At 41.3% G+C, this 25,834-nt stretch overlaps 1 protein-coding gene across 2 annotated transcripts; it reads right to left on the minus strand.

Annotated features, from left to right (window-relative positions):
• Nucleotides 1–1,019: 1,019 nt before the first annotated feature.
• parp12a (poly (ADP-ribose) polymerase family, member 12a) lies at nucleotides 1,020–25,376 on the minus strand. 2 transcript variants are annotated; one of them, XM_055939813.1, is made up of 12 exons: nucleotides 25,258–25,376; nucleotides 23,886–24,021; nucleotides 8,587–8,851; nucleotides 8,372–8,509; nucleotides 8,145–8,277; nucleotides 4,376–4,544; nucleotides 3,683–3,812; nucleotides 3,417–3,513; nucleotides 2,569–2,653; nucleotides 2,358–2,488; nucleotides 1,953–2,104; nucleotides 1,020–1,847 (listed from the first exon to the last, which is right to left on the minus strand). In XM_055939813.1, the coding sequence occupies exons 1-12, from the start codon at nucleotides 25,359–25,361 to the stop codon at nucleotides 1,591–1,593; spliced, it is 1,797 nt and encodes a 598-aa protein (XP_055795788.1). In that variant the 5' UTR covers nucleotides 25,362–25,376; the 3' UTR covers nucleotides 1,020–1,590. The 2 variants fall into 2 exon arrangements, with proteins under 2 accessions (XP_055795788.1, XP_055795787.1); XM_055939812.1 differs by lacking the exon at nucleotides 25,258–25,376 and adding an exon at nucleotides 24,902–25,251.
• Nucleotides 25,377–25,834: the final 458 nt, after the last annotated feature.

Consider the following 25,834-nt stretch of genomic DNA (forward strand, 5'->3'; position numbering starts at 1 on the left):
ATGTTAATATCTGCACCTACCGTTTCCATGATGTTAATATCTGCACCTACCGTTTTTCATGTTAATATCTGCACCTACCATTTCCATGATGTTAATATCTGCACCTACCATTTCCATGATGTTAATATCTGCACCTACCGTTTCCATGATGTTAATATCTGCACCTACCATTTCCATGATGTTAATATCTGCACCTACCGTTTCCATGATGTTAATATCTGCACCTACCGTTTCCATGATGTTAATATCTGCACCTACCATTTCCATGATGTTAATATCTGCACCTACCGTTTCCATGATGTTAATATCTGCACCTACCGTTTTTCATGTTAATATCTGCACCTACCATTTCCATGATGTTAATATCTGCACCTACCATTTCCATGATGTTAATATCTGCACCTACCGTTTCCATGATGTTAATATCTGCACCTACCGTTTCCATGATGTTAAAATCTGCACCTACCGTTTCCATGATGTTAATATCTGCACCTACCATTTCCATGATGTTGATATCTGCACCTACCATTTCCATGATGTTAATATCTGCACCTACCGTTTCCATGATGTTAATATCTGCACCTACCATTTCCATGATGTTAATATCTGCACCTACCATTTCCATGATGTTAATATCTGCACCTACCGTTTCCATGATGTTAATATCTGCACCTACCGTTTCCATGATGTTAATATCTGCACCTACCATTTCCATGATGTTAATATCTGCACCTACCGTTTTTCATGGCCTCTTCAGTTGAAAAGCTTGCATGTCACTGTGTATGATTTAAGCTCGACTGTATACCTTTCCTACTCATGGGATGGTGTAACTTCAGTTGATTTGGAGTGTTGCGCTGCTATTTTATGTTGCATATGAGATGTGATCAACAACAAAAAATCAGGGAAAGAATATGTGTAACCAGTATAATTTCATAAAATCTTTTTTTTGATTGAAAGGGAAAATGACATGCTATGGAAGAGTACATGCAACGGTGAAATAAATGTTGAAATGGGACACATCATGAATAAAGTTTTATTCCAGTATGTGCACACTGTATAACTTTGGAAAAATACATATCAAGTTAACAGTATGCTTCAGTTAACAGTTATGCCATGTGATTAAAAAAAAGGCTTTTTTTTACTGACAAGACATATATTTAAAACTTTGAAGAAATTACTTTTTTTATTTTTATTTTTTATTTTAGCTAAAGTAGTTGAGTAATGTTTTGTTTAAGGTACACCACATATTGTACTTTCGTATTACAGGAATAAGGTTGATGTTTCATCTACCTGAGAGAAAAACAACAAGTCGTCATAATAACAATCATCGTACACATCTGGTTACATAGGGCCTTTACACATTCATTGGCACTAAATCCTATGACCTTGGTATAAGTCACCAAAAGAGCAGTTTTGAACCCAGTAAAAGAGAAACCCCTAAACCGTTTTTATATTCTGAAGAATGATTTTCAAATAATTTTCTCCCACCACAATAATGGATGCGTTTTGCAACGTGTCTAAAAAAAAAACTTGATGACCACACAATTACTCGTTTTCAGAAAAACATGAAGCTACGCACTACCGTGGATTCTAGGAGTACTCAATGATGAATTCTGGGTAAATCTGCTGTTTCTCAAACACAACAAAAATGCCTGGGTTGCTTTCGGAGTCGACACAGCTGTCGTAGTGCCCCTTGCTGGTGCCTTTCTGAGGGGGGCGAAGGTAGTCCTTGTTTCCCTTAGTGAACTCCCCGACCAGCACCAGAGCCACAAACATGATCTTCTTGCCAGAGACCGAAGACTTGGAGAATCTATTAGAGTACAAGGCATCTTTGGCAAAATAGCTTCCTGGAAAATAATCGTAAACACGTTAGAGTAAAACAATAACATGCACAAAAAGGTTTCTCAGAAGCAGTGGATATTAGTCATTGATATAGCTGTATAAACATTCACCTTTGCCATAATGTGATCCATGGATGCCACAGACCCTCCAGTCAAAGTTCTGTTCACAGATGGCCTCTACGATAGACAGTTCTGTGCCGTGGAACAAGTGTCTCTCATCCACAAGTTTCCCTCCATTCTTCACCTTCATCTGTTCCTTCTGCCTGGCCACAAACACACCAACCAACACATCCATGAGGCACTACTATAAGTGGACAGTTTAAAACCTAAATATTCCCTCTGCACTCCAATGTTACCGTCTTTACCACTAAACCACAGAAAAACTAAAACAACTAAACCACAAGGGGTGGTAGAATTTCAGGTCTTATAAAGATGGCCTCAGTGCGTCATACTGAGACAGCTACATCTAACCTACAACTGTCTCACTACTACACTAACATAGTGTAGAGTACATACCACTGGAAGACCCTCCAGAGTGAGGGGTTCTGGATCCTGTTGATTTTGTGGATGGTGCTGGTGGACATGGTACGTTTGAACAGACTCTGCACCATTTGGTACTCTGTCATCAGGCCTAAGAGTGGAACCAGCTGAAGGAAACAGTTGAATCATTTGGATGGTGTGTGTGTGTGTGTGGTTAACCGTATCATCATATTATGATTGGGAGTACCTTGTATGTGAAGTCAGGCAGGGCTCCCATGTCCCAGTGTGGAGGGACAGACACAGTAGATGAGCTGGTGCTCTCTGGAGATCCACTACCATGGAGACAGAAACACAGGAAATTCAAAAGGGAAGCTTTCTGATTTGATGGATTCAGAAATATATCCAACAGGGCTTCCTCTACAAACTACAACATTTCTATTTCAAAATCACTGCCCCTTTTGAAAGGGATAACATTTTAGATAACAAACTAGTAAACTTATGTCGTGGAAATTACCACCATGGACACCTGTAGTCAATCTTAAATTAATCATTCTTTATTAACAGCAAGCTGGAGAGGTCACAGTCAAATTTAGATGTATAAAGTACAGGTCTGAAGTGAGCTCTACCGGGGCAGTCCCGTTAGTTCTCTTATATACTGCTTACACAGACAAGCTACATAGGCATGGTTCCTGCATGTGTCTGGCACCGTCTCCTACCTTAACTTATAGAACATATTCTGGGGGTTCTGCCAAAATGTCTGAGGAGGGAGTCATGACCGTCACCCCCAAATACCTCTACCCAGCACCTACAGGAACTCATGATTTTATGAGACAAGATGTACAGTTCAAGGCACTCTTTTCAGACAACAGAAATTCCCTCACACTTGTACAATCTTTAGTAGTATTACGGTCAGTAAATATCCTGATGATGTTTTGAAGGAAAACATGAAATACTAATCGCAATGAAGGATTTCGCTCTAAACGAAGAGCTATAACAGGCCCAGATGACGAACATGAGTTAAGGTGTGGGAGGACATTAACATTACATAGGCCTACAATAGAGTCATGAAGGACAGTCACAATAGGCATACTGTACCTCTTCAGCTTGGCCTCCACATCCAGTCCAGAGAGAAAGCAGGGTCTCCTACGAACCTCTCTTTTGGTTTTGAATCTAACATTCTGCTGATACATCTCTGAAATAGAGAATCTATCAAAATGCATCTAGTATGACAAAACACAGTTTACGGGGTTGTTTGCTGACAAACATTTAACCAGGTAAGTTATTGAAAACAAATTATATTTCGTAACAATGGCAAATAGCTGCTGAAAGGCTACATAGTTGTCCCAAACTGTTTACAGTACCTTTGAAATAGAGAATGTACTGGTTATGGCCAGATCCAAATGGAATCTCGCTGTCCGAGTCAGCTTGGTATACATTCTCCAGGGTCTTGGAGGTGACAGAGGCCACTTTCTCCTTACCATCATCATACATCTACATAGAACACGAACAAGGCTTAGATAAACCCACAATGAAAACATTCCCTAACACATTAAAACGGTACAACTTGCACTTATTCCTGTGTAGTAACACTGGTCACTATAGTAACAGCATTGCTCAACTCCATTACTATGCAAGTATAAGATGTACTTCATTGTCCATTAACTTAACAGAGAACTGAAACTTGACTATGTGCACAACCCAACCCCCAGAGATCCCCCCCCCCATCACCCCCCCCATCACCCCCGAAGGGCTGGAAGCAAAATAGGTCAGCCTCAGCACAGCGCCAATGGAGCAATTATAGGTGGTGAAGTGCCTTGCAAGGGCACAACGGCAGGTGATAGTATCTAGGTTAATACTAACAACCCTCCGGTTGCAGGATCATTCCGCACCAGATTTTCCCGTCTGAGCTGGGATTCACACGCCGCTTCTCTAACCACTGGGCTACCTGCCACCAGTTGTAATGCAGTTACTAAAGTAGCACGTAACAACATGTTAATACAATTGTTTGTGTTGTTCTCTGAAAGACAGGAACTAGAAGTATTAATTGGACCGACCTCCTGGCCATACTCTATCCACTGTCCCAGCTCACCCGACCAGTACCACAGCCATTCTGTGGTAAGGATGAAGTGAGGAGGTTTGGTGACGGACGACACAGTGGACAGACGACGCACTGGAGACCTTCCACATGTCATGGTGAGGAAGTTCACTGGCTGGATACCTCCACTAGGGGCAACACAGAGAGAATGCTGTACTATATTGAACAGTCAAATAAAATAACATTTTGTCACATTGCGAACACAATAGGTGTAGACTTTAAACGGGAAAGACTTACTGACGAGCCCTTTCCCAACAATGCAGAGATAAAAAGTAAGACAAAAAGGTAATATGTACATGTAGGTAGGGGTAAAGTGACTAGTTGCAGCAGCGTATGTGAAGAGTTAAAAAGTGCGAAGGTGTGTGTGTGTGTGTGTGTGTGTCTGTGTGGTGACAATATGCATGTGTGTGTGTATGTATGTTTTGTGTGTGTGAGCATATGTAGTGTGTGTGTCGGAGTTAGAGGTCGACCGATTATGATTTTTCAATGCCGATACCGATTATTGGAGGACCAAAAAAGCCGATACCGATTAATCGGACGATTTTTTAAATTTATTTGTAATAATGACAATTACAACAATACTGAATGAACACTTATTTTAACTTAATATAATACATCAATAAAATCAATTTAGCCTCAAATAAATAATGAAACATGTTCAATTTGGTTTAAGTAATGCAAAAACAAACTGTTGTAGAAGAAAGTAAAAGTTCAATATGTGCCATGTAAAAAAGCTAACGTTTAAGTTCCTTGCTCAGAACATGAGAACATATAAAAGCTTGTGGTTCCTTTTAACATGAGTCTTCAATATTCCCAGGTAAGAAGTTTTAGGTTGTAGTTATTATAGGAATTATAGGACTATTTCCCTCTATACCATTTGTATTTCATTAACCTTTGACTATTGGATGTTCTTATAGGCACTTTAGTATTGCCAGTGTAACAGTATAGCTTCCGTCCCTCTCCTCGCTCCTCCCTGGGCTCGAACCAGGAACACATCGACAAGAGCCACCCTCGAAGCAGCATTACCCATGCAGAGCAAGGGGAACAACTACTCCAAGTCTCAGAGCGAGTGATGTTTGAAACGCTATTAGCGCGCACCCCGGTAACTAGCTAGACATTTCACATCGGTTACACCAGCCTCATCTCGGGAGTTGATAGGCTTGAAGTCATAAACAGCGCAATGCTTGACGCACAACGAAGAGCTGCTGGCAAATGCACAAAAGTGCTGTTTGAATGAATGCTTACGAGCCTGCTGCTGCCTACCACCGCTCAGTCAGATACTTGTATGCTCAGTCAGATTATATGCAACGCAGGACACGCTAGATAAACTAGTAATATCATCAACCATGTGTAGTTAACTAGTGATTATGATTGATTGATTGATTGTTTTTTATAAGATAAGTTTAATGCTAGCTAGCAACTAACCTTGGCTGACTGCATTCGCGTAACAGGCAGTTCCTTGTGGAGTGCAACGAGAGGCAGGTGGTTATAGCGTTGGACTAGTTAACTGTAAGGTTGCAAGATTGGATCCCCCGAGCTGACAAGGTGAAAATCTGTCGTTCTGCCCCTGAACGAGGCAGTTAACCCACTGTTCCTAGGCCGTCATTGAAAATAAGAATGTGTTCTTAACTGACTTGCCTAGTTAAATAAAGATTAAATACAGTTGTAAAAAAAAAAATAATAATAATAATAATAATAATAATAATAATTCGGCCAAATCGGTGTCCAAAAATACAGATTTCCGATTGTTATGAAAATTTGAAATCGGCCCTAATTAATCGGCCATTCCGATTAATCGGTCGACCTCTAGTTGGAGTGTTAGTGTAGTAGGTGTGAGCGTGTGGGTAGAGTTCAGTGAGTGTGCATAGAGCCGGTGCAAGAGAGTCAGCGCAAATAAAAAGGGGGTCAATGATAATAGTCTGGGTGGCCATTTAATTAACTGTTCAGCAGTCTTATGGCTTGGGGGTAGAAGCTGATCAGGAGCCTTTTGGTGCCAGACTTGGCGCTCCGTTATCGCTTGCCGTACGGTAGCAGAGAGAACAGTCTATGACTTGGGTGGCTGGAGTCTTTGACGATTTTTAGGGCCTTCCTCTGACACCGCCTGGTATAAAGGTCCTAGATGTCAGGGAGCTCGGCCCCAGTGATGTACTGGACCATACGAACTACCCTCTATAACGCCTTATGGTCAGGTGCCAGGCAGTTGCCATACCAGGCGGTGATGCAGAAAGTCAAGATTCTCTCAATGGTGCAGATGTTGAACTTTAAGGATTTGAGGGCCCATGCCGAATCTCTTCAGCCTCCTAAGTGGGAAGAGGCATCGTCGTGCCCTCTTCACGACTGTGTTGGTGTGTTTGGACCATGATAGGTCCTTACTGATGTGGACACAGAGGAACTTGAAGCTCTCGACCCGCTCTACTACAGCCCTGTCGATGTGAACGGGGTTGTGCTCGGCCCTCCGTTTCCTGTAGTCTACGATCAGCTCCTTTGTCTTGTTGACGTTGAGGGAGAGGTTGTTGTCCTGGCACCACACTGCCAGGTCTCTGACCTCCTCCCTATAGGCTGTCTCATCGTTGTCAGTGATCATGCCCACCACCGTCATGTCATCGGCAAACTTAATGATGGTGTTGGAGGGAGGTGTTCAGTCTCAGGGTCCTTAGCTTAGTGATGAGCTTGGAGGGCACTATGGTGTTGAACTCTGAGCTATAGTCAATGAACAGCATTCTCACGTAGGTGTTCCTTTTGTCCAGGTGGTAAAGGGCAGTGTGGAGTGCAATAGAGATTGTGTCATCTGTGGTTCTGTTGGAGTGGGTCCAGTGTGTCTGGATTGATGGTGTTGATGTGAGCCATGACCAGCCTTTCGAAGCATTTCATTGCTACAGATGTGAGTGCTACAGTTTACCTTGGTGTTCTTGGGCACAAGGACTATGGTGGTCTGCTTGAAACATGTATGTATTACAGACTTGGTCAGGGAGAGGTTGAAAATATCAGTGAAGACACATGCCAGCTGGTCAGTGTATGCTCCAAGTACATGTCTTGGTAATCCGTCTGTGAATGTTAACATGTTTAAAGGTCTTACATTGGCTACAGAGAACATGATCACACAGTTGTCCTGAACAGCTGGTGCTCTCATGCATGGTTCAATGTTGCTAGCCTCAAAGCAAGCATAGAAAGCATTTTGCTTGTCTGGTAGGCTTGCGTCACTGGGTTGGGTTTCCCTTTGTAATCCGTGATAGTTTACAAGCCCTACCACATCCGACGAGTGTCAGAAACTGTGTAGTAGGATTATATCTTAGTCTTGTATTGACACTGCTTGTTTGATGGTTCGTCTGAGGGTGTAGCGGGATTTCTTATAAGCATCCAGATTAGTGTCCCACTCCAAGAAAGTGGCAGCTCTAGCCTTTAGCTCAGTAAGGATGTTTCCTTTAATCCATGGCTTCTGGTTGGTATAGTTGGTAGGTATGGTCACTGTGGGGATGACATCGTCGATGCACTTATTAATGAAGCCGGTGACTGACGTGGTAAACTCCTCAATGCCATCGGATGAATCCCGGAACATATTCCAATCTGTGCTTGCGAAACAATCCTGTATCTTAGCATCCGCTTCATCGTACCACTTTCATATTGAGCATGTCACTAGTCGAGTGTAGTACATTAAATAGGACTTTGTTTGTATTTCAAAAAATAAAAAATAAAAAATAAAAATAAATTTGATATGATGACAACTGTACCTTGTATCTTTTCCTGGGATACAGTAGGCCTTTTCAATCTCCTCCATATTGGGCAGATCTCTCCAAGTCACTCCATCTCTCTCTAAGATCTGCCATTTGTAAGGCAGGTGGTAGTGGATACGGACACACTTCTCTGACAGAACACACAGGCACAGAAACACATGTAAACACTTCAAACACAGTACTGTAAACTAAAATGTTGATAAAGTAGGTTTAGTTCATGTTACCTTTGAAGCTGCAGTGTCTGCGGATGAAGAAGAGGCAGATTTCATTCCTGTCGGTCTCACTGATGGAGCGGGACGAAGGCTTACGAGAACGCTCTTTCCCAACTGGCTCTATGGCTAGAGCAGGGGAGGGTACTACAACTAGACACAGGACATACACAGTTACTACATTACATTACAATGATATTTCCATGGATTCTACCTTGTCATTTCCATACCAGATGGCTTTTCTTCGTGACCCTGACCGATGATGATGAATTTGTTATTGTAGATCTTGTCGAGGATCCTGATGTTCTCTTGGCTGAATCCTCTGCCATTTAGGATCTTCAAGATGGTGGCATCAAATGTGTGGGCCCTCTTACATCCAGAACCAAACTTACAGTCTCCCTGGAGGAAGTGCAGGCAGAGGTGGAGGCTGGTGCAACTGGTTTTAAACTTGCAGGAGCCATGCTCACCAACACCCTTGTTGTAATGGGAGCAGATCTGGAAAGCGTTGAAAGGAGATGGTAAAACATCCAGATACTACTGTAGACTACATGCAATTAACATTTGGCAAGGCATTTGGTAAGGCATACTCGTTTTCCCTCATACAAGTAGGCCTACATGAATGCATGCATATCTATTGAAGTCGAAAAACAGGACTAACTGTGAATTTGAAACTTGCAAAAGCCAGTCACCCAGTCAACCGGTTGGTACATGTCCTGACCTTAAATAAGATTGATATGTGTAACAATACGACAGGTGAAATGAGGACAATGGAAGGTATACCCAGGCAGGCAATCCAAGATAGGAAACAATTAGGCGTCCAGTACGATGCAAAACACTTCATTGAAATATTTACAGAGAATACATAAGTAGAAGCAGATCAGCCTATAGTTTACACATGTATCTGCATGTTCCATGAGGTTGAATATACCCATTTTTTTCACCCCAATTTCGTGGTATCCAATTGGTAGTAGTTACAGTCTTGTCTCATCACTGCAACTCCCGTACGGACTCGAGAGAGGCGAAGGTCGAGAGCCATGCGTCCTCCGAAACACAACCCAACCAAGCCGCACAGCTTCTTGACACAATGCACATCCAACCCGGAAGCCAGCCGCACCAATGTGTCGGAGGGAACACCGTACACCTGGCGACCTGGTCAACGCGCACTGCGCTCGGCCCGCCACAGGAGTCGCTAGTGCGCGATGAGACAAGGATATCCCTGCCGGTCAAACCCTCCCTAACCCGGATGACGCTGGAGTGGCAACTGTCCATCTGTATGGTCGAATGAAATTAAATAGAAGACTTGTGGTTACCGCTCGATAGTATTATAATATTTATTGATAGAGGATTGCTCAGACAGGCAAAAAGACCTGAGGTTACCACTCTATAGGTCGACAGAGGACTGCTCAGACAGGAAAAAATCCTATGGTTACCGCCTATTGTGCTGAGGAAGTGTATAAAGTGTATTGGCAGGTAGCCTAGTGGTTAGAGCGTTGGATTAGTAACCGAAAGGTTGCAAGATCGAATCCCTGAGCCGACAAGGTAAAAATCTGTCATTCTGCCCCTGAACAAGGCAGTTAACCCACTGTTCCTAGACTGTCATTGAAAATACGAATTTGTTCTTAACTGACTTGCCTAGTTAAATAAAATAAAAATATAAAAAAGTTTGCTCGGGTAGGCAAAAAACCCTGTATAATACCGCTTTTCTGTATCGAGGAAGTGAATCAGAAAAAAAAGGGATGAATTTGTAGGTCGCTTGTGAAAGTGAGTGTGAAAGCTTTCTGTCCTTGGCGGGGGAAGAGTTGCGTGCTTCTCCTGAACAGTAGTGTGACCTGGCGGAGTGGACGCATCTGGTTCTGCACAGAGAGGGGAATGTAAATGGTATGAGAGAGACTGTTGAAGTAATATAAATAGTAGAAGTTTGAACAAGTCAGGAGAAATAAAAAATATGAACATTATAATATAAAATGGTAGATAAATGTCAAAACAATATCAGCGATTGCCGGGTAAGGCCATTAAAAATTGCATACTGAGCTGCAAGGTAGAAGACTATACAGTACAGAGGAACATAGAATTAATAACATTTGAAGTAAGCATACACTAGGAAAGAGAGAACAATTATAAAAACCTAGAAACAGGTGTAATAACCAATAGACCGAGTGCAATAATCAGAGAAAGAAAAATAACACGGATATCAATAGGAGGGAATAGGGTGTGGTCAAGCCACCCAGGGCTTAATTAACAGACCGTTAGGAAGATTTAGCCCTGGACCAGTACGGAGAAATCTAAGAACAAAAGAAAGAGAGTGGCTTTAATAAAGTGAATAGCACATTAAAACGAAACTAGGGAGCAAATAATAAATATAAATATCACAGGAAGCTAAAGGAATAAATAGAAAATAAACCCAGAAACAAGAATATCAGTAGCGTTAGAACAGATAACAAATGAAAAAGCAGCAATAAAAAAACTGCCAGACTAATATTAAAGAAAATACTAATAACTAGCAGACCTAACACAGAAAAAGGAATAAAAGTGAGACTGACGGTAGGAAGACCAAAAATAGAGGCTGGAAAAATGAGTAACGGCAGTAGAAATTCTGGGCGCTAGGCATCCCCTATGCAAGGAAGAACAAATAGAAATGTAAAAAAATGGGTACTGAATGGCCAGAGGGGGGAAATGTGATGTCTTAGTATGTGAGGAAATGGAAACTCTAATAAAAAAAACATAAAACAAGTGACACAGGAAAGAAAAGGAAAAATAAAAGAGGAAGAGAAAACGAGGTGCTAAAAATGTTCAAAGCAGAAGGAGGATTGTTGAAAAGTATAAATAAAGCTAGAGGAATGTTGAAGAAAGACAATGAAAGTTAGACAGGAAGAAGGTGGAATGGTTTACAAAATCTCCACCATATCGGAAGTGGTGGAAATAAAGAGAGAAATAGAGGTGGAAGATGATAAGGAGACTCCCTCTGTGCCCTCTCAGGTAAAATAAAATGACCTGGAAAGGAAAGGGGAGACTGAGCAAGGTGCAGGAAGGAACCCAGAAAAGTTTAACTGTTATGAAAGATTATATGTACTTAAAAAAAAAAAAATTACTTCATGAACATTGTGGTGTGGTGGTTATGGAGAATAGTACATGTTACTTCATGAACATTGTGGTGTGGTGGTTATGGAGAATAGTACATGTTACTTCATGAACATTGTGGTGTGGTGGTTATGGAGAATAGTACATGCAAAATAAAAGATACATAAAAACGTTGGTGGATTGAAACAAACATTTCATGATTGGAGTAAGGACAGTGGATTTACAATTATCATGTTTGGTTTATAAGTAATACTTTTGGCTTGCTGATTAAAATGTAGCATCGTGAATGCTAACGAAATGTACACTTTCTTTTCAGAAGAGGGATGTTTCATTATCTCTGGTTGAAATGTCCCCGGAGACTGTGGTATTGGGGAGAGCAGTTAGTGATATTTGGTAGTTAAGTATAAAAGTATCTGGATTAGGCCATAAACAGAGGTCCAGATAAGTAAGGCCGGTTCATGTGTGTTTTTGACCAACGGTTCACCAGTACGCACACACCATTTCCTGGTTATGAATATGCGTTAGTGGTGTTGATATTGTGGGATTTATTTTGGATGGGTTCTTTTCAATTCCGTTTTAAATTGGGCATGCAGAAGGATGGACATTTTTGGAAGGGGTTCTGAAGGACAGGGAAAGAAAAGGGAGAGGAAATATTTAATGGTGTCATGATGCCCTGTATCCTGACTTTCTGGTAAGGCCTGATCAATCTCAATAGAAATTATCATCAAAACAGGTGGCATTTAACTAGAAGATGAATGAGAAAAACACCAGTCTCTAGCCAAATTGTACTATTACTTTATGAGACACTATTATTTCCTTAGAATTACAACTCTTTGTAACTCCCTAAGTTGATTAGTTATTCGAATCTGTTTACTTTTGATTCAACATGATGTTTTTGAATCACGTGTTCGAAGGAAAAATGACCAGTTCCCTGGGGTCCTGGTCTTTGGGTAAATATACAAATGTACTTTGTTCTGTCTGCATATAGAAGGGAAAATATATGTGAATAAGGGATGACAGTTACTCCAAATGGATTGTGATATATGCATTGATGATAGAATTCTTTTCCCAATACAGATTTCACCAGATTTGGATTTATGGAGTGTGGGATTTCCGGAGGGGTTAGGGTGCTAACTTCATTATCTGGTAACTCTTCCGAGAGGTCGCCAGTAGAATAAGGGAGTATAAACTCATTTTGAAAATGGTTTTAGCACTAACAGTATGTTATGCTCTTTGACATGTGTAGTAGAGATAACGCTAATAAGAAAAGATTAATGTAATAATTTGTTATATAGTCAATGCTTGTCTGGATTTCCTGAAACATAAATGAATTTCGACTATGCTTTTTTTAAGGTTATCATGGAAGGTGACGTCAGATCGTGTCTATATGCATAGTCGAAATAATTTGACCACAAACAGTGTGCGTGAACCTCAAAATCCTCCCTAAACGGCTGAAGAAAGGCGTGCAATGTGACAGTGACTTTAAACACTTCTATCTGAGTCCGAGCCATAGACCGGGTTGTGGGTGGCAGGAGTCTTGAGAGCGCGTGTTGTGTGAGCGTGGACAGAGAGATAATGGCTCAGGTGAGATACATCTGTTTCTTCCACGTACACAAGTATCTATTAGGATATTGAAAATCGGGACATTATCAAGGGTCTGGTCCACACACAGTACTCCTTACAGCACCTGCAGCGGTAAAGATTGTTATCGTCTCTCCTTGGTGGGTGCATAGTTCTCACGGGAAGTGAGGTCCAGCATCATGAAGACACCATGACAGAGGAAGTGGAGCTAAAGAGAGAGAGAGACTCCACTGTAGACATGCAGATGTGTTGGGTCTGGGAGCTACCTTAAGCATCATAGTTGGGTTGGGTTAGCTGTTTTATGGGTTAACGCATCATAAGAAAGAGGATAGATGTTTTGGGGTAATTGTACTCTAAACAACATTTTGAAGGCATCGATGTGAAAGCATATACAGTGCTGCGTTCTCAAGAGGATGTATTAGGGATACACACTTGCCTATCAGGTGATGTACCTATCAGGTGGCAATGAAGGAGATGGGGAACAAAGTGATAATGTCATGGCTTGGGAACACCTCTCAGAGCCTGGGGCCGGAAAGGGGAAGACTGGGCGAAAGCATGAGGAGGCTTTTTAGGGCTTTCATTTTTGTGGAATCCAGCAGAAAAGTATCCTGAAGGAATAGGGTCAGGTGAAGAGAGAGTGGGAATTGTCATGGTCTCAGACTTTGGTTTTCATGCACATATAATTATGCATAGCTTATCACATTGTTAATACTGTTATGTTTTGTGTTTCTCATTGCTTAGCAAGTCTTCTGCTATCACTCTCTTAGGAACCAGAAGGAGAAAAAGGTGAAACTAAAAGCAGCTCAGCTGAAGTGAAAGCAGTCACCAGCTTCAGCTGGAATGTCATGTTGTTGTGTGGTGAGAGATGGAAATAAGATCGTGTATGGTGTAATCATAGAACAGAGGCCATACGTCTCGGAGTTTGAAAACCTCAGAGAAAAAAGGCGAAAAGCTGTACCAGGACCAGAGGTTCCCCGTCCGATGATCCCAGGGGACCAGGTCTACATCCGAGTGTTCCGGAGGAAGTGGAACGAGCCAAGGCGAGAGGGTCCTTACAAGGTGGTCCTAGCAACACCAACAGTCGTCCAGGTGAAAGGAAGCACTACGTGGTACCATCTAAACCACTGTACCAGAGTTCCGGAGGGGATCGGCGAGCGACCATCGAGCCATGAGGAAGGAGAGGATACTGATACACCAGGCAGGAGCCTGAAGGAAACAGAAGGAGAAGAGGACCAAGGTGCAACTCCCAATAGCCAACAGACACCCTCTCCTGAATATCCAGAGAGTCCAGGGATGGGGAGGAGTGACATGCACGTTGATGAAATACCTACTCTGGCAGATACCCTTGACGGAGGCGCTGTCCAACGGGAAGGAGAAACAACGACAGGAGAATGGGAAGGAGACTTCCCTACAATCCACTTCTCTGCCCTCACATGGTCTTCCTTACAGACAGTGGAAACCAGGACAGATGAAGAACGGTAGATTGGCCTTGACAGCAACAGCGGCAAACCTAAAATAAATGGTAAAAATCACCTCCCACTAGCACACCAACTAAGACAATGGCAAAACCACAAGAAAAGTGGGTTGCCGCAGAAAATCTGGACATATGTTACCCACTGGGGTAGCCACAATGAAGAAACTACACCAGAAACAAACATTGACCCCAAATTGAGAAAAGCAACAAAATAAATGGCTGGTATAAGTCGGCTCAGTATACGGCCCAAAAACATAGAATGGACGATTGAAAACGTAATAGTACTTGAACCTGCGACATTTGAGGTTTGTGTAAATGGTGTAAACTAGATGATGTGAAACTTGGACATTTTCATCATGCTGACCCAATTTTCTGTGCTGTGTGTCAAAGGCGTGACTGATCCTTATTTTGGGATATACACATAGTATAACAGAATATAACCATGTACTCAATGTAACAGTTGCTGGATGATAAATGATGTTAGACCTTCTGAATATCTGTTCGCCTAGACATGTGTGACATAGGGTTTTTCCAGTTAGAAGATTAAGGGCATGGTCCGTGGACTCTAACAGGTTTTGCACTTATATCAGAAATAGTTGTTAGAGAGGTGTCTGCGAAGGAGGGCAATAATATGTTGAGGTGTCATATTGAGAATGACATTAGGGTTTATGATGTTTAGTTTATTGTTTTTATTCTTCTTATATTCTACATAATTTAGAGAACCTCAGGCAAGGCAAAGACATGCATGCACATGCTTATACACTGTATGTTAAAGGACACTTGGCTTGACAATGGATATTTTACTCCTTTTTAGTTATATGTGAAAGGAGATGTTCGATCCTGACTCCCCGGTTAGAATGAGAAAGTTGAGCAAAGGTTATTAAGGTGAAATTGAGGTAGATTGCCTCCATAGCATTATGGAAGGTCTCCCCTTCTCACTTATATATTGGAACATTTTAAGGTGTGGTACTTTGAAAGTCCCAGAATTGGGAAAGTGGGAATTTTCCAGGACCTTGAGAATTTTCCAGTACCTATGCTGTTTTCTTAGAAGTAGTAAGTATAATTAATATAGGGTTAACCATTAGACATGTGTAAACAGAATGTAAGCAGAATCCATGTGATTGTGCAAAACTGGATCAACAAAGGCCTTGTCTGTAACGAGCATTACCGAAGGTGGCTCCCCTTCCTGTTCGAGTGGCGCTCGGCGGTCGTCGTCGCCGATCTACTAGCTGCCACCGATCCCTTTTTCCTTTTCGTTTGGTTTTGTCTATGTTGTACGTTTGTAGCTTGTGTGTGCACTTACGTCTTTAGCTTCACGATCGTTTGTTGTTTTGTTTCAGTTTGCTAAAGTGTTCGTTGCGTGTTTTTACCTCTTCCAAAATAAAGAAGATGTATTTTTCACACGCTGCGCCTTGGTCCACTCTCTCGCAGCAAGACGATCGTGACATAGTGATTTTGGGTCAGGCTTGGTCTTATGAAGGCCTTTAAACAGGAACATTGGTTAATCAGTTAATGGCACCATTAGACATACACTTGCAGTAGGAGTGTTCATGTCTGTTTATTTTTGTGTCATTGCAACGGTCACACTACCATTATAATCTATGCCCTAATGTCTGAGCCAATAATAGAATGGAAACTAAGCAAGCCAAAAAGGGTGGCCAAAGCTAAAGGCTATTAATCATTTACATAAAGTGGAGTGACTATGTTATGCAAGGGTAAAACTGTATAAAAAGAGAGTGCTGAGATTGTAAAGATCAGTTGCTTTATGATCAGCTTGGCATTTGTTACTTTGTAATAAAGTATATTTGAACTCACAGGCTCCGTTATTTGAGAAATATTACTGACTGAATATTTCCACGACACAATAAAAAAAAGAATGGCCTCGTTATGTCGAGATCACAACTTCTCATGATCACTAGATTAAAAATTTTTTTTTTATAGTATGTGGACACCCCTTCAAATGAGTGGATTTGGCAATTATTTCAGCCACACCCATTGCTGACAGGTGTATAAAAATCGAGCCCACATCCATGCAATTTTCACAGACTAACATTGGCAGTAGAATGGCCTTACTGAAGCGCTCAGTGACTTTCAACATGGCACTGTCATACGATGCCACCTTTCCAACAAAATGTATATAGCCTTCCCTGAACTTAGTCACTGTTATTAGCCGGCTACCACCCAGTACTCTACCCTGCAACTTAGAGACTTCTGCCCTAAATACATAGTCAAGGCTGCGTTGAGACAATGACTTATCAGTGGCCCAAACCCTGCTCAGATAATCCCTACCATTGTGTTGCTGAGTGGTTGTAATGCTGCTGCAAATGTACATTGTCCTGGGGCGTTGGCAGTCATACTGTAAGTAACCTAATTTTAGTCCCTCTTACCCCCCTGAATGCCTCTGTCAAGTCTACAGCTATTGTATGCTGTAATCATGAACCCGGAGTTATACTGTTAGCACTGAGGTGGTTTGCCCTAGTAGAAATAAAATCAACATTTTATTTGTCACATGCGCCGAATACAACAGTTGTAGAACTTACCGTGAAATGCTTACTTACAAGCCCTTAACCAACAATGCAGTTAAGAAAATAGAGTTACATTTATTCAGTAAATATTTTCTTAAGTAAAAAAACTATAATAATTTAAAAAAAAGTTTAAATAAAATTACAATGAGGCTATATACAGGGAGTACTGGTACGAGTCAATGTACAGGGTACAGGTTGGTCAAGGTAATTTGTACATGTAGGTAGGGGTAACATGACTATGTGTAGATAAAACAGCAAGTAGCAGCAGTGTAGAAAACAAAAAGGGGGAGGGTATCAATGTAATAGTCCAGGTGGCCATTTGATTAATTGTTCAGCAGTCTTATGGCTTGGGGGTAGAAGCTGTTAACTTCTTATGGCTGCAGGGGCAGTATTGAGTAGCTTGGATGAAAGGTGCACAGAGGTGCCCAGAGTAAATGGCCTGCTACTCAGTCATAGTTGCTAATATATGCATATTATTATTATTAGTATTGGATAGAAAACACTCTGAAGTTTCTAAAAATGTTTGAATTATGTCTGTGAGTATAACAGAACTCATATGGCAGGCAAAAACCTGAGAAGTTCCACTTTCTGTTTGGATTCTTTCTGAGGCAGGTAGCTGTTCAACCAAGCTCCCATTGAAATTACAGCGAGATATGGATGAGTTTTCACTTCCTACGGCTTCCACTAGATGTCAACAGTCAATAGAACTTTGTCTGATGACTCTACTGTGAAGGGGGGCCGAAGGAGACAGGAATGAGTCACCACTGCCATGAGGTGACCATTTTTTCACCATGCGCGTTCACATAAGAGGGAGCTCCGATCCATCGCTCATCTGAAGTCAATGTAATTCTCCGGTTAGAACGTTATTCAAGATGTATGTTAAAAACATTCTAAAGATTGATTCAATACATCGTTTGACATGTTTCTACGGACTGTTACGGAACTTTTGGACATTTCGTCAGGTTTTAGTGAACGCGTTTTCCTGACGTTGGATTTGTATACCAAACACGCGACAAAAATAGCTATTATGGACATAGATGATGGACATTACCAAAACAATTAACATTTCTTGTGGAAGTGGGAGTCCTGGGAGTGCATTCCGACGAAGATCAGCAAAGGTAAGTGAAGATTTATAATACTTTTTATGAGTTTTGTTGACTGCACAATTTGGGCGGGTAACTGTATGGCTTGCTTTTGTGGCTGAACGCTGTTTTCAGACTATTGAATATTGTGTTTTGCCGTAAAGCTTTTTTGAAATCTGACACAGCGGTTGCATTAAGAACAAGTGTATCTTTAATTCTATGGAAAACATGTATCTTTCATCAAAGTTTATGATGAGTATTTATGTTATTTGACGTGGCTCTCTGCAATTTCTCCAGATATTTTGGAGGCATTTCTGAACATGGCGCCAATGTAAACAGAGGTTTTTGGATATAAATATGAACTTAATCGAACAAGACATATATGTATTGTGTAATATGAAGTCATGAGTGTCATCTGATGAAGATCATCAAAAGGTTAGTGATTCATTTTATCTCTATTTGTGCCATTTGTGACTCCTCTCTTTGGCTGGAAAAATGGCTGAATTTTTCTTTGAGTTGGTGGTGACCTAACATAAATCGTTTGTGGTGCTTTTGCTGAAAAGCCTATTTGAAATCGGACACTTTGGTGGGATTAACAAGATTACCTTTAAAATGGTATAAGACATGTATGTTTGAGGAATTTTAATTATGAGATTTCTGTTTGAATTTGGCGCCCTGCACTTTCACTGGCTGTTGTCATATCGATCCCGTTACCGGGGTTGCAGCCATAAGAAGTTTTAAGGAGCCTTTTGGACCTAGACTTGGCGCTCTGGTATCGCTTGCCGTGCAGTAGCAGAGAGAACAGTCTTGGACTTGGGTGACTGGAGTCTGACAATTTTTTGGGCCTTCCTCTGACACCGCCTAGTATATAAATGTAGGTCCTGGATGGCAGGAAGCTTGGCCCCAGTGATGTACTGGGCCGTACACATTACCCTCTGTAGCGCCTTATGGTCAGATGCCGAGCAGTTGCCATACCAGGCGGTGATGCAACCGGTCAGGATGCTCTCAATGGTGCAGCTGTAGAACTTTGAGGATCTGGGGACCCATGCCAACTCTTTTCAATCTCCTGAGGGGTGAAAGCTGTTGTCGTGCCCTCTTCACAACTGCCTTGTTGTGTTTGGACCATGATAGTTTGTTGGTGATGTGGACACCAAGGAACTTGAAACTCTCGACTCGCTCCACTACACCTCCGTCGATGTGAATGGGGGTGTGCTAGGACCTCTTTTTCCTGTAGTCCACGATCATCTCCATTGTCTTGCTCATGTTGAGGTTGTTGTTCTGGCACCACACTGTCAGGTCTCTGATCTCCTCCCTATAGGCTGTCTCATCGTTGTCGGTGATCAGGCCTACCACCGTTGTGTCGTCAGCAAACTTGATGTTGGAGTCGTGCTTGGCCACACAGTTGTGGGTGAACAGGGAGTACAGGAGGGGATTAAGCATGCACCCCTGAGGGGCCCTCGTGTTGAGGATGGATGTGTTGTTACCTACCCTGACCACCTGGGGGCGGCCCGTCAGGAAGTCCAGGATACAGTGGCAGAGGGAGGTGTTTATTCTCAGGGTCCTTAGTTTAGTGATGAGCTTTGTGGGCACTATGGTGTTGAACGTTGAGCTGTAGTCAATGAACAGCATTCTCACATAGGTGTTCCTTTTGTCCAGCTGAGAAAGGGAGTGTGATTGGGATTGCATCATCTGTGTACCTGTTGGGGTGGTATACAAATTGGAGTGGGTCTAGGGTTCCTGGGATAATGGTGTTGATGTGAGCCATGACCAGCCTTTCAAAGCACTTCATGGCTACTGACGTGAGTGCTAGGCGGCGGTACTCATCTTGGTTGGTTACCTTTGCTTTCTTGGGCACATGGACTATGGTGGTCTGCTTGAAACATGCAGGTATTACAGACTCGATCAGGGAGAGGTTGAAAATATCAGTGAAGATATGCCAGTTGGTCTGCGCATGCTCCGAGTACACGTCCTAGTAATCCGTCTGGCCCTGCGGCCTTGTGAACGTTGACCTGTTTAAAAGTCTTGCTAACATCGGCTACGGAAAGCGTGTACTGTAAATTGAGAAATCATGTGACTACACTGAACAAAAAGACAAAAAAACTGTACTATGAAATAATGTACAATTATATAATGAATAATAGTAAAGCCTACTACTCATTCCAGGGTTTTTCTTTATTTATTTTTTACATTGTAGAATAATAGTGAAGACATCAAAACAATGAAATAACAAATATGGAATTGTGTAGTAACCAACAAAAAAAAGTGTTAAACATCAATATATTTTTTACATTTACACCCTTTGCCTTCACAGCTTTGCACCCTCTTGGCATTATCTCAACCAGCATCATGAGGTAATCACCTGGAATGCATTTCAATTAACAGGTGTGCCTTGTTAAAAGTAAATATGTGGAATGTCTTTTCTTCTTAACGCGTTTGAGCCAATCAGTTGTGTTGTGACAAGGTAGGGTTCGGTATACAGAAGATAGCCCTATTTGGTAATTGACCAAGTCCATATTATAGCAAGAACAGCTAAAATAAGCACAAAAACGACAGTCCATCATTACTTTATGACATGAAGTTCAGTCAATCCAGGAAATTTCAAGAACTTTAAAAGTTTCTTCAAGTGCAGTCGCAAAAACCATCAAGCGCTATGATGAAACTGCCTCTCATGAGGACCGCCACAGGAAAAGAAGACCCAGAGGTACCTCTGCTGCAGAGGATAAGTTCATTAGAGTTGCATCTCAGATTGCAGCCCAAATAAATGCTTCACAGAGTTCAAGTAACAGACATACCATCAACTGTTCAGAGGAGACTTCGTGAATCAGGCCTTTGTGGTCGAAATGCTGCAAAGAAACCACACCAATAAGAAGAGACTTGCTTGGGCCAAGAAACACGAGCAATGGATATTAGACCGGTGGAAATCTGTCCTTTGGTCTGATGAGTCCAAATTTGAGATTTTGGGTTCCAACCGCTGTGTCTTTGTGACGCAGAGTAGGTGAATGGATGATCTCTGCATGTGTGGTTCCCACCGTGGAAACATGGAGGAGGAGGTGTGATGGTGCTTTGCTGGCGACACTGTCTGTGATTTATTTAAATTCAAGGCACACTTAACCAGCATGGCTACCACAGCATTCTGCAGCAATACGGCCATCCCACCTGGTTTGCGCTTAGTGGGACTATCATTTGTTTTTCAACAGGACTATGACCCAACACACCTCCAGGCTGTGTAAGGACTATTTGACCAAGAAGGAGAGTGATGGAGTTCTGCTTCAAATGACATGGCCTCCACAATCACCCAATCTCAACCCATTTGAGATGGTTTGGAATGAGTTGGACCGCAGAGTGAAGGAAAAGCAGCCAACAAGTGCCTAGCATATGTGGGAACTCCTTCAAGACTGTTGGAAAAGCATTCCAGGTGAAGCTGGTTGAGAGAATGCCAAGAGTGTGGAAAGCTGTCATCAAGGCAAAGGGTGGCTACAATTTTTTGGTTACTACATTATTCCATGTGTGTTATTTCATAGTTGTGATGTCTTCACTGTTATTCTACAATGTAGAAAATAGTAAAAAATAAAGAAAAACTCTTGAATTAGTAGGTGTGTCCAAACTTTTGATTGTACTGTATATGCTAATAGATGGCCTGCAACTACAGAATTGATGCTTGCTGATACATTTTGCTATTTGCTGCCAGAGCCATAGCTATATTTGTCGTAGACAAGTACCATCCATCATTTATTTTTTACATGATAAACGTTTATGAGAGCAGGCATGTTGTTTTCGGTTAGCAGACGAAGCACCCGAATGCTAGCAAATTCAGGTTAGTTATCATACTATAACTTTGTCTGAGTTGAAATGAGTTGGCTAGCTAGCTAACGTTAGTTAATGTTAGCTAGCCAGTTCAAGTTGAAATATTATTGAAAGCAAGCTGGCTACATCCTATGATTAGCTAGCCTCCAAGTGCCTGCCCTGTATTGGCCCTGTATTGACCCTGAATGCCAATGGCCTACAGTTAGGTGTTGTTAACAAGTTAGCTAGCTAACATGAGCTATGCACATCTTCCTGTGACATGCTACATCACATTACACGTTAGCTTGGTGTATTTAGCTAGCTACAGTATCATTCCCATTTCATCTGTGGTATCATAGCTAGGCTGGCTCGCTAGCATGATCAAATAATGTATAACCAAAAGTAGATACTAGCTAGCTAATAACAGCGATTTACTTAGCTAATATACTCACCAACATCAGTGGTTTGACAGTTGATAGGCATCAGAAATGACCGTCATTTGTAATCCATTCCTGGCCATCTGGCAATATTGTTGAAATGCATGGAAGTTGGCATCAGCTTTATGGAAGCCCATTTTCACTCCTATTTGCAGAGCGAAATGTGCGTGCATTGCACTCATATGCAGACTTGACAACAAAATATTCACATGGCAGCTGGGGGCATCATTGGTAAAAGTGGGCACGTGACTAGTCCATACCCAACCCTCTAGTAAGTCACGATGAACTCAGAATTTTGACACTATAATTAATGTTTGACTCATGTGCCGATGCCACATAAAATCAACTTCTCTGGTTTTAAATGGCCTAAGGGCCAGTTGACCTTTAACCTTTCTGATCTACCCATCCCGGTATCGGGATAATTGTCATCAGCAACGCTGAATAGCATAGCACCACAGTCAAATAATATTACTAAAAAGTATTCATATTCATGAAATCACAAGTGCAATATTGCAAAACACAGCTTAGCCTTTTGTTAATCCACCTGTCGTCTCAGATTTTGAAATTATGCTTTACAGCGAAAGCAATACAAGCGTTTGTGTAAGTTTATCGATCGCTCGACAAAACATTAAGTACACTTAGCATCAGGTAACTTGGTCACAAAAATCAGAAAAGCAATCAAATGAATCGTTTACCTTTGATGATCTTCGGATGTTTTCACTCACGAGACTCCCAGTTAGACAACAAATGTTCCTTTTGTTCCATAAATATTATTTTTATATCCAAATACCTCCGTTCGTTTGGCGCGTTATCCTCAGAAATCCACAGGAAAGAGAGGTGACGACAACGCAGACGAAAATTCCAAATAATATCCATAATGTCCACAGAAACATGTCAAACGTTTTTTTATAATCAATCCTCAGGTTGTTTTTCAAATATATATTCGATAATATATCAACCGGGAGTGTTGGTTTTTCAATAGGACCGGGAGAAACAGTGGCCGCCTTTCTCTGTTGCGCAAAACTCACTCTGAGAGCCCCCACCTATCCACTTACGCAATGTGATCGTTCTCGCTCAATAAAAGCCTGAAACTATGTCTAAAGACTGTTGACACCTTAGGGAAGCCATAGAAAAAGGAATCTGGTTGATATCCCTTTAAATTGATGATAGGCATGCATAAGAACAAAGAGGTTTCAAAAAAAGAGGCACTTCCTGATTGGATTTTCCTCAGGTTTTCGCCTGCAATATCAGTTCTGTTAAACTCACAGACAATATTTTGACCGTTTTGGAAACTTTCGAGTGTTTTCTATCCTAATCTGACAATTATATGCATATTCTAGTTTCAGGGGCTGAGAAATATGCAGTTTCAAATGGGTACGTGTTTTAGCCAAAAATGAAAATACTGCCCCCTATACTTAAGAAGTTTTAATAAACAGTATGGAAGAAATTCCAGCTATTACAGAGTAAGGAGGTGACCTTACAGTATTACCTTATTGCTAACCTTCCCAGTAACCTATCCAATCTTTTTAGATCCACTAATTGGTAGAGGTAATTTTGGGAGCCACCCACCTCAGGCATCAGGTAGGGGTCGTTCTGCAGCAGTAGTGGAAACAGCTCTGCCTCCCCCAGATCATGGTGACCCACACTCCTTATAAGAGCTGTGTTGTGTGTGGAATCTAGACTGTGGGCATTTTTGCACTTGTTCCTAGAGTTTAAAGAGAAATGCAAACAATGTAAGTACATTGACAAAAGATGAGCAACTTAAACCAAGACAACAAAAGAGTCACATGACTAACTTTCAAGCATTAGTCAGGTCAACAATGCTGTTGGCTCCTCAGCAAAAATATGTTGTTGTTAGCTACTATATTTATTCACTAACTAGTCCAATCAAAGCTTATGATATCCAATACTCATTGCATGAGATATCAAATGAATGAGTCACAGGGCCAGTTACAACAGGTGTGTTTGTGGTCAAACTGTAACAATAGCAGATTCTACACCCGAATTATCAACATGACTAAATATTGGATATTCAGTTCTCTCTGTCAATAGCTCTTAAACAAATCGTGCCGTGACTATGAAAATTATATATTCTGGATCATGGGAAGATGGAGAAAAATCCTTACCTTTTTTGGGCGGGGGGCCTCCATCTCCCTTGATTCAGAATACATAATTTTCATAGTCATGGCACGCTTTGTTTAAGAGCTATAGAAGATTGAAATCTAAGAGCTATTGAAGACTTTTCTGGATTTCAATTTACTTTAAAAAAAATAAATACATGGATTGTTCTCCATATTCCCTTGATTCAGATATCATTTTCATTGTCATGACATGATTTGTTTAAGAACTATTCAATCTTTGTTATTATAAATGAAAGTAGCGGATTGTTCTCCATTCACCGAATTCTAAATATACCAGTTGTATAGCCATAGCATGCCTTGTTCAATAGCTATTGAGGAGAGAACCGAATATCCAATATGAAACTAATTTTACCTCAGAGTATTTACCTATGATATGAAACATCTGTAGTTCCACTGAGATAAAACAAATAATGTTTATATAGTCTGACAGAACATGACACCTACCCGAACCTGCAGTTACCGCATACAAAGTATCTGCACAGGTGTAAGTTCTCGCAATGAAGACAATCGCCAGGAGGGCTTTGACAGACTCGCAGTGAAGTCTTTGCAACAATAACACTGTTCTGGCTCATAGCGAGACGCGAGGCCTTTCCATCGCCTTTACTGATGGCATATTTTCCTCTGTCACAAAGTATTCCAAGTAGGACCTCATCTGCAACAGTGAACTTTTGACCAACGATCTGGTCAAGCTGCTTGAAGTCCAAGCATCCTTGATTTCCACACAGAATTTTTGTTACATATTGAGACACGACAGACGACATCGTGTTTCGGTCGGAGAAATTATATTTTATGATCCTCACCCAATTTGCAATTGGTCGTCAGTCACACTTCCGGAGAAACGAAACTGAAAGTCAAAGCTCGAGTCGTGCCCTTTAAACCAGGTTCCACTAGATTTCACAGCCATAACGTCAAAAGGTTATTTAATATTGTAAAAATTCATGAAAAAATATATAATTTTGTATTTTTGGTTAGGCACAAGGTTAGCAGTGAGGTTAAGGTTAGGTTTAACATTTAAAGTAGAAATGGTCGGGGTTTATGACTGTGTCTGTGGAAGCTAGTGCTGCTTTCAACATGGACAATTTGGTAGTTGTTGAAAATTCACACCACCAGGTCCTCTGTTTATATGACCAACATAGGATTTTGCATAACCTCTGCTTTTTATTCCACTGTGTTATGTAAAACATGAAATACATAAATTCATGTAATAATACCTAATGGTCACAAGATGGCATTACAGTATAGCAATGAACAATAGAACTCGCAGGCAACTTTTGTTACCTGTCAAGTTGCTTCTACAAAGTATTGACTCAGGGGTGTGAATACTTATGTAAATGAGAAATTTCTAATAAATTACTAAATATTTGTAAAAACATGTTT

This window comes from Salvelinus fontinalis, chromosome 12 (assembly GCF_029448725.1).
Source record: "Salvelinus fontinalis isolate EN_2023a chromosome 12, ASM2944872v1, whole genome shotgun sequence".
NCBI classification, from domain to species: Eukaryota; Metazoa; Chordata; class Actinopteri; order Salmoniformes; family Salmonidae; genus Salvelinus; species Salvelinus fontinalis.